General features: G+C 43.3%; 1 protein-coding gene across 1 annotated transcript in view; it reads left to right on the top strand.

Annotated features, from left to right (window-relative positions):
• The window catches only part of T265_13414 (hypothetical protein), a gene marked incomplete at both ends in the record, with an annotated part of 50038 nt that overhangs the window by 298 nt on the left and 39354 nt on the right, over positions 1 to 10386 (top strand). The window contains 2 exon segments of the mRNA XM_009168768.1: positions 6807 to 6975; positions 9409 to 9571. Coding sequence (XP_009167032.1) covers positions 6807 to 6975; positions 9409 to 9571 — 332 coding nt within the window.

The following is a 10386-nucleotide window of genomic DNA, read 5'->3' as shown; positions in this document are numbered from 1 at the left end:
GATGATGATGTCGATGATGATGATGATGGTGATTCAGTTTTTCTGTTTTCTATCTGCCTTCGTACTCAATCGGAGAAGTCACCTAACTGCAACTACGAGCTTGCATTCTACTCGTAAAATTCGAATTTTGTGTCACGGTTCGTTACTAGTGTACCTGACAGATAATATACCTTCGCCAGAGACTTTCCACCTTCGTATCTCGGTGGAGTAGTGGAATTACAACGCCACTCGATGTGTATGTTTCCCTCTGAAGTTATCAGTTGAAGGGACCGAAAAGATGGCCTTTTCTGAGAGAATCTCATCCAGAAACAATCAAAAGCAGTCTAGCCTGGGGATAGTCTCTCGATGTTCGACTATACGGCGTAACAATTTTGGCAACATCTTATCCTCTTTTTAACCCAATGACTTTACAAAATAACCAAGCGTCAACCGACGGTAGAACACACCAGAGCACCATCAATTTTCTCGCTCATCTCTGCTGCATCGTCTTTATGGCACAGCACGGAAAGTTGAAACACGCCCTTCTCTTTGTAAGTTAATCTCTCCGAACCAAAAACAAATTCTGTTCATTGAGAATGTTGCTCATAAATTGTCTGACCTCATGTTATTAGCAAAGGAATTTTGTACTTCTAGTAGTCACAACAGAATCTGTCGCGAAATTCCTCCCATGGTGAAACGACTATTCGATGTCTTGGGTTGCATTCAACGAATGATCAAACAAGAACATAGGTCACGAAGAATATTTCACTCTCTCCAGTCTCAATTCTCTGACAGGAACCATTGTTAACGAGCGTAAAAGAATGCAAAAAGGACATGACCTTAACATGACCTTGCTTATAGTGAAGGGAAAGAAAAAGCGGAAACAACACTTTCCGTTTCCTCATATCCGCTCCAGTGCGCAGGTGATAATTCGGTTCATCCAAAAGTACATACTCGCCTCGAGGTTGGCCTATTTTCTACCACCGTCCGCTAAATTTATGAAAATCACGTTCAAATATGCAATACTCGAGTGGTCACGATACGTGTTTTGTAATATATTACTCATAAGGTTGCTGAAAATTCGTCGAAAGCCCATGGCCATCATCACAAACGGGAGATTCACCTGGGTCCCAGATGAGTCTCTCGAAAAACCAAATTAGTTTGACAATGAGTGTATTTCGCTACTTGCTACTCACTGTGTAAGGTCAACGGAACAATAGGTTGTCTTCTGCTNCTCGATGTTCGACTATACGGCGTAACAATTTTGGCAACATCTTATCCTCTTTTTAACCCAATGACTTTACAAAATAACCAAGCGTCAACCGACGGTAGAACACACCAGAGCACCATCAATTTTCTCGCTCATCTCTGCTGCATCGTCTTTATGGCACAGCACGGAAAGTTGAAACACGCCCTTCTCTTTGTAAGTTAATCTCTCCGAACCAAAAACAAATTCTGTTCATTGAGAATGTTGCTCATAAATTGTCTGACCTCATGTTATTAGCAAAGGAATTTTGTACTTCTAGTAGTCACAACAGAATCTGTCGCGAAATTCCTCCCATGGTGAAACGACTATTCGATGTCTTGGGTTGCATTCAACGAATGATCAAACAAGAACATAGGTCACGAAGAATATTTCACTCTCTCCAGTCTCAATTCTCTGACAGGAACCATTGTTAACGAGCGTAAAAGAATGCAAAAAGGACATGACCTTAACATGACCTTGCTTATAGTGAGGGGAAAGAAAAAGCGGAAACAACACTTTCCGTTTCCTCATATCCGCTCCAGTGCGCAGGTGATAATTCGGTTCATCCAAAAGTACATACTCGCCTCGAGGTTGGCCTATTTTCTACCACCGTCCGCTAAATTTATGAAAATCACGTTCAAATATGCAATACTCGAGTGGTCACGATACGTGTTTTGTAATATATTACTCATAAGGTTGCTGAAAATTCGTCGAAAGCCCATGGCCATCATCACAAACGGGAGATTCACCTGGGTCCCAGATGAGTCTCTCGAAAAACCAAATTAGTTTGACAATGAGTGTATTTCGCTACTTGCTACTCACTGTGTAAGGTCAACGGAACAATAGGTTGTCTTCTGCCCCCCCCCCGCGATGGACAACATTTCTTTAACCAAGTGGAAGTCATGAGAAGAGTTTTTTTCGTGGAACGATTTTACAACATGTCCAGTATGTATAAGAATCACAATGTTTGACTGTCCAACCAGGTGATTTTCACTTGCAGTTGCTGCGTGCACTGTTGATTTCAATATCTATTCAAGGAGAAAATTCGTGACATCTGTGGGAGCTGGTGGAGGAACTAAACTTGATTTTGTTGTCTGCTCCACACGCGATGACATTAGTCAAATCGGTGACGCCACGAATGCCGCGTCGTCTCCTTTCGAGGTAAGGTAGAGCAAGAACTTACACGAGATCCTAGAGAATTAGTCCTCCGATCAAAGTTTGAGTGCGTTGTGTGCTGAAACAAACACACATAAGCAAAACTGCTTTGATGCACGAGTTTCTCAACAGTTTATTCTCAGATTCAATAGTTTTGAAGGGTGGATTGGGGAGAGACCCGCGAGTTATGAGTGGGTAACGCTTATTGCGCTCCGATTATTCCGATTCTCTATGAGTTCTCTCCTTTCGTCTAAAATGTGAATTGACGTCACACGTCACAACGGACTTACTGCATCCAGCACGCCCATATTCAATGGCTACTTGCCCTGGCTTCAAGTGACCGATCAGTCCTCACACTTTGTGATACAACGAATCAGAGATGCATGGGTGTCTGTGAGGATGAAGTACGCTACGAGAAGTTTGGGTGCTTTCCAGGATGATACTCCGTGTCCTTGGCTGGAGACACTGAACGAGATGGCTAATAATCGATATCAGTTGCGTTGATGCTGTCAGTTTCTATCCAGGCTGTTTGATTGAGTGTTTGAGGTGTAGGCCTTAGTTCTCCTTCCCTTACCATTTTTTTCGCATTACAAGGCTTTATTCAAATATGGTGACGTAGTTGTACGGTAGTTAGGTACTAGTGTCTTCATCGAGTAAACAGATTCCTCAGAATGAACCTACAGTGATGTCGCGGGGGCAATAGAAAAACGGATTCTGAAGAATAAGGGGGAAGACGTCAGCAGTAGTCTGTTTTTAACTTATCCGCCCGATTGTATGCGGCGAGTAAGACGATGTGACAAGAGATCATTTGCGTTTGACTGTCCAACCAGGTGATTTTCACTTGCAGTTGCTGCGTGCACTGTTGATTTCAATATCTATTCAAGGAGAAAATTCGTGACATCTGTGGGAGCTGGTGGAGGAACTAAACTTGATTTTATTGTCTGCTCCACACGCGATGACATTAGTCAAATCGGTGACGCCACGAATGCCGCGTCGTCTCCTTTCGAGGTAAGGTAGAGCAAGAACTTACACGAGATCCTAGAGAATTAGTCCTCCGGTCAAAGTTTGAGTGTGTTGTGTGCTGAAACAAACACACATAAGCAAAACTGCTTTGATGCACGAGTTTCTCAACAGTTTATTCTCAGATTCAATAGTTTTGAAGGGTGGATTGGGGAGAGACCCGCGAGTTATGAGTGGGTAACGCTTATTGCGCTCCGATTATTCCGATTCTCTATGAGTTCTCTCCTTTCGTCTAAAATGTGAATTGACGTCACACGTCACAACGGACTTACTGCATCCAGCACGCCCATATTCAATGGCTACTTGCCCTGGCTTCAAGTGACCGATCAGTCCTCACACTTTGTGATACAACGAATCAGAGATGCATGGGTGTCTGTGAGGATGAAGTACGCTACGAGAAGTTTGGGTGCTTTCCAGGATGATACTCCGTGTCCTTGGCTGGAGACACTGAACGAGATGGCTAATAATCGATATCAGTTGCGTTGATGCTGTCAGTTTCTATCCAGGCTGTTTGATTGAGTGTTTGAGGTGTAGGCCTTAGTTCTCCTTCCCTTACCATTTTTTTCGCATTACAAGGCTTTATTCAAATATGGTGACGTAGTTGTACGGCAGTTAGGTACTAGTGTCCTCATCGAGTAAACAGATTCTTCAGAATGAACCTACAGTGATGTCGCTGGGGCAGTAGAAAAACTGATGTGGAAGAAAAAGGGGGAAGACGTCAGCAGTAGTCTGTTTTTAACTTATCCGCCCGATTGTATGCGGCGAGTAAGACGATGTGACAAGAGATCATTTGCTGGTGTTTGATCACAATGACATTTCGACAAGATGTCATTTGTGAGTGTGCATTTCATGGGCCGGAATACCCCCAGGATACTCAAGCCTAGACAGGATAAGGGTTAAGGTCCTCAACCAAAGCCTTCGGTTCGAAAATCTAGGCGCCTCGAATTCGTACACAGAAATACCAGCATGTCACTATGAGTAAAGTGACTATCTGGCAGATATCCGGAACTAACTGTCGTTGATATGGTCCCCTGTAATCCGAATATCTAGACTTTTATGATTTCAGGTCTCAACCTGAATTTATCGCTGGAGATTCGGGCCTTCGGTGAAACGGGGTCCGTCTGCTGGTCCTTATCCTTCTCTCTTGTCAGCATATTCTAGTGCCGTTCCGTACATAACTACTGCAGTTATCATCATTCCCAGTAGTCATATCAAGTCCAACAAAGTCTGTTCAACCATCTCCGTTCGCCACCACTGTATGCACCGGTGAACTGCCCAACAGTCTGACTGGTTTTGAGAGAAAACCGGCACAACCGACTGGGGACTTCGTTGTATGCGGTTATCAATAAGGTTAGCAAAACCTGATACACAAACACAAGCCACAAGTCAACCGAAAGGCGCAACTTTTAAACATCTATGGCACATTGATTTGCATCCCTTCAGTAGTGTTGTAAGTAGTAGGGAGGGGATCAAAGTTTTGTTGCGGAAGGTAACTGAGTCATTTGATAAGGTTAGTCACTGGCATGATCAGTGTAGGTGAGGTAGTACACTGTATTAACAAGGCACATAAAACAAAAATTTACCTCTCACTACCTCCGCAGGTGCTACAGCTCTAGACCAATGAGGAGTCCCACTTATACGTGTTTAACTGAGAAACAGCCTTTGTGGATTATCTCAACAGAAAATTAGTTTCAAAAGGATGAATGAAATCAATTGAAAGGCTAAGAAACAAACATTTGAATGTGGATGTTTTCTAGGATAAATAAACGATTAATGAAAGGAAAATTCGTAATACAACGCAATACTAGTGAAAATATGGTGATGGAGTAGTGATTCTTGCGTTCATTTTAGTTTTTCTCCCATGAAACATGTCCGAATTTACGCCTATTTGGTTTGGCATCCATACCAAAGCAAAATTGACTGTATGCTTGGGCAACCCCTGGAGGAAGTGACAAGTCTCTTTTTTCAGTGAAATTATTTGCTTGCAGCCAAATAAGTCTAAAAAGACCAACCAATTCACTTCGTCTAGACCTAATCAAGCGGTAAAGTGAGCAGTATGTGAAGTTTCCGAATTTCATTGGTGATTTTTACAATTACAAGTTTGGAAAACCAGGAGAATGCCAACACACTTGCCAAAGATCCACTAACTCGGTTGATGAGCACAAATTTTCACGCTCAGTTCGACCGGTCATGGACACACATCATCTTCATTTACAGGAATTTCCGGTAAAAGAACCTCACCATAAGGAAAGATGATAAACCCAATATGTCTACAAGAACAAGGGCGTCGAGAATGACCCTGCTGGTGAGCGAAACTAGAAAAGAATCCAAATTATTTTCGAAAGAGTTTGGTGACAATCGGTAGATCTATTGCTGGGCAACGTTTCGCTTTTGACACAAAAGCTTCGTCAGACCAAGTGACTACGTTCCGAGATTGGTGGAGATTTAAGGCGGAAGGAGAACCAATCAGCTAAGTCAAGCTAAATCTCTGTTGGGTGTCGGCCAAGGGATTTTAGTGTGTTAGAGTGGTTGAACAAGTATTGGGTCGGTGGGAAACATGTGTTTGGATCCAGCCTAGGGTCTAGTTCTTCTGGTTCGGTTCTTTGATGGTCCCTCTTGAACGTCGTTTTAACCTTCTGTCCGTCTGTGTGAATGAGCTAGTGCTAAGAAAGTTGTGTAAGAGGGATGCTGTGACCTTCGGTCGGTTGGGGTTTCCACCCCCCGGTTTTTTCTGATGATTCTACATGGATGGACAACCACCGTCACTTGTCAACTCGGCTTATCTAAGACCGCTTTCCATACGCTCGCCAGTTCCGCACTCTCGATCCTATTCACGCTGTGATGATTAGTAATTTCCACCGCTTCGGCTATCAGCCGCTGTGGTGTGAATAGCAGTCCCCGTCTAAAACTTCCACATTCTCCAGATCTATTCTATGTCCCGCGTCTAAGGCATGTACCGCCATCGCTGAGTCCTTGACCAGCGTTTGGTATTCTTCTGCATTCCTTGGTGGTTTGTTTACCCTTCTGTTATGCTCACCAATTCTGGTGTGCAATTCCCTGGCAGTTTGCCCTATATAAACCTTAGCGCAATCATTGCAGTTAATATACACACAGTCCCTAGTCCTTTCAGCCGGCAGAGGATCTTTCAATTGCACCAAAACTGAACGTAGCGTTTTTCCCTTCTGAAAGGTTACTCGAATGTTGGCTAAGTTCAACAATCTTCGAATAACCTCCGATGTTCCTGCTTTATATGGAATGACTACTGTGCCAATCCATTCCTTACTCGGTCTAGATACTGGAGCCAATATCTTTCTTAGTTGACACTTAATCAAACTCACTGAGTATCCTATTTCTTGAAGTTTGTTCATTCCTATGATATCTGTTGTTCGATTCTCTGCCGAATTAGGTCCAGTGGACTTGCAAACCGTGCGCGGATCAACCTTCCAGTCAACAGCAACAATCAAATTTAGGCAATACGACTAGCAATAACGGTCCGTTCAAGGACGATAAAGCCGCTGGTCGGCTTATTGGTGGCATCGTCGGCTTCATCACTGGGCAACAGGCGGGCGGCCCAAGTCGATCGGAACCAATGAAATCGGATGGGCAGAGGCAAGTCGTTTTTAGAAAAAGCAAGCGAGATTTCATTTCTGAACAAAACTCTGAACCGGAAGTCTTTCTGCAACAAGGAATATCATTTGCGATTACTTGTTTGCACTTTATTGTATGTCGGGGGACTTTGAAATGCTAGTTCACTAGTGAGCCACTGAACAACCGTAAAAGAAACTACTCACAAGGTTGCTGAAAACTCCTCGACAGCCCACGACCGGTTTCACCCTTCTTTTGGGGCTCATCAAATAGGCACAGTCTTCGAGCTTCCGTCAACCTTATGTTCTACTTGAACCAAAAAATTGGACTGTTTTCGATAAATACACTCATTTGCAAATCAATTTGATTCTCACGAGGGACTCAACTGAACCTCTCGTGAAAATCAAATTGATTTACAAATGAGTGTATTTCTCAAAAACTTCCTGACCAGTTTGAACCAGAAAGTTTGATTTCACGCATCTTCCACAATATCATGTAGCATTGGTCTGATGTAGTCTCCGACATCCTGAATACTTGTCCGACTCTACTGAAAATCAGCCAGTAAGCTGTACCTTCGGTTAGGTAACATGGTAGATTCTCATTCAGTTCTCTGGTTCACATCAGTGAGTGCACAGGCGAAGTGGTTCAGTGACATGAGCGCGTCGTTGGACAGACCCACACACATATCCACTTGACCAGCGCTGTGGCCGCCCCCAGTCCTCATTCGAATTGCAGTTACCCGGTGGGGAATGTACCGTTCACCAACACGGTCACCTCCGAATTTATAACGTTTGTGCGTAATTCGGAGGACAATAATACACCCAGCTCCCCATTCAAGTGAGTATTTTAGTACAAGCTAAGCGAACTTCCCTTCGTGAAACTTAACAGCCTTTTGTTGTTCATGTGATGGTGGACGAATCTTTAGCCACAAGCAAACCACCTGCAATTGATTTTTGTGGCTACTTCGGCTCTTTAAATCAATACCAACTGGCCAGGCCCCTGGACCCCGTTGTTAGGCCGTTCGGGCTTCTCGGTAGTGGTCCCCTACAGGTTTGTTTGAACGCGTCTAGAATAAACGTTGCGAATATCCACTTCACTACTATCAAACGATCAAACTTGGCGTAATGACGTATTTTCCTCAGCTTAGTTCTCGGTCTGAACCTCCGAAGGTGGTGTTCCCGTCAGAAACAACCACCAAAGGTGCACAACCTATGTTAACGCCCAAAACTAGGTCAAAAACACATACAAGGCGTCGTCTATATGGTGTATGCGATGGTAACCTGGAAATTCTGACAACTTTTGGGCGCAACATCGGCAACCGGCAGGCACTGAATCACGATTGGCTATTGAGCCAATCAGAGTCCGCCTTGATGCTGGATCAGCAGGCGGTCCGATCTTTTAGCCAATCGCGTGCGGGATAGACTTTCCGACTGCAGCAGCGCCCAACTGCGAGCAGTAGAGTGGCATCGATGCGAGATTCCACCAAACAATTGGATACCGTTTACAACGCATTTTACTCTGAGAAATAAATGCTTCCTGTAAGGTTTTGTTTTTTAAAGGGATTCTCGCTCATTGGCGAGAATCGTGTACCGGAGATTTTTAGTCCGCCACAATCACTCAGTGCTAAAAGTTAATGCTTATTTGAGGAGACTACTGTGTCTTTATTCCACTTCTACGAAATGCCCACTTATGAGGTTTTGGATATTATGCTCTAGTAATTACTGATTGAACCTTACTATTTACTTTCGTGTGCTCGAGAAACTACAACGTGAAAGGAATTGGTCAGAACAATAACAGTTGTTTTTGTTGAATTCGACGCGAACGAGATTCAGTTGGGCCTTCTGTGAACATACATCAACTGGAGTAGCGATTTGTACCTACGTACAAATTGGAATGAATGTAGGAAAGAAGGTTGCTGGAAACTTGGGTAATACACCTGCCTGGTGATCCCCAGGTATAGCGAAAACAATCGTGGATTTTAGAAAACCACAAGAAATCTAAAGGGGATTTCTTTTTTGTTCAAATGGCTATATAAAGGAATTGAAGTACTATGACGGGTTAGGACCCAGCAGGATAATTAATGTCTCGTTTTCTCGCTCATCTGGTCCAATTTCTCTCTACACGACATATTGATCGACGTCCGGAGATGCATTTGACCTTGTGTTGGGACTCTGGTCTACTCACGTTTTACTGCTTGGGCAAATCCTGGTATAAAGCGACACGCCAAGCCTTATGTTCCTCCACAAACATTCACGAATAAGACAACTAGATTATATTCTTTATATTGAGGTAAGGCCTCAGCGCGGTGCAAGCTTGAGCAGATCGGGGTGGTGTACACCACTCAGTCAGCCTATACGATTTCTTGTGCTTTGAATCTCATTTGGTTGTGCTCGCCAACATTTCGCTTTTCAGACGCTTACCAGATATCAGAACCCAATTTTTTGATGGATCAAAAGCTGGCGCGCCAAGTACCGGGCACAATACATCAGAACCGTTCATGCTCAACCGATCTTCTAGCCTAGATCAGGAACAACACGGTGCAGTGGATCGGCAACGTTCTTCCAATTATCGAGGTTACCTAACAAGGTGAGTCGTTATGACTTACCTAACTTGTTCGAAAACTCTTCTATGAATGCAAGTCACCTGGTAGTGTTTTTTCCTTAGCCAATATATATATAAATAGACAGACCTTTGCAGTCGGTAGGTCTGTGTTAGTTAATCGAAATTTTAACTCCTAATCCGTAGGCTTGTTTTTCAAGGCCATTCAGACGACTCAAGTTCACTAGGAATTCGAACAGTAGTATCCAAAGTTCAAGTAGAAAATATATCTTGAGAGATATAAACGTATGTCAGTAGGAGCCGATCGATCTTCTTGGTGTGTAGGACATTACCGAGATTTCCTGGTTTGATGGAAACTTCCACGTAAACGTAAGTACATGTTTTTTTTCGGAATTAATCAATGCTGGACAGTGAGTAAAAAACCAAGTATTCAACATCTTCGAAAATTGTCACGAGATTTTTACGCACTACATGTATATAAAACCTTACAACCTCATCCCAGTTTTCCATGCCACCTTGTGTTTATCTCATCGTTATTCGGTGATTTAATTTTACGACATTTCTGGTAAATCAATAATATATCACGTGATCGTCTAGCCAACCTACCAATGCCACGGCTGCTCGTTGATGACAGAAATCTGGACTGAAATAATGACGTCTGGGGTTGGGTAACTTGGCGTGACCAAGAGGTAGAGAGTAATGTAGATTTTGGACTTATTTCACTGGGAGAAGGCGTAATAATGTAGCAGTTGGCATTGGGTTGGTTTTCATTGCACCCCCTTCCACTGCAGATTTTATTCCGATTGTTTTTTTGGCCTATATTTTACTAATCAAGCCGGAAA

Source organism: Opisthorchis viverrini (genome assembly GCF_000715545.1).
Source record: "Opisthorchis viverrini unplaced genomic scaffold opera_v5_64, whole genome shotgun sequence".
Taxonomy (NCBI): domain Eukaryota; kingdom Metazoa; phylum Platyhelminthes; class Trematoda; order Opisthorchiida; family Opisthorchiidae; genus Opisthorchis; species Opisthorchis viverrini.
The sequence above is the reverse complement of the archived record's forward strand: the minus strand, read 5'-3'. Positions and strand labels throughout refer to the sequence as shown.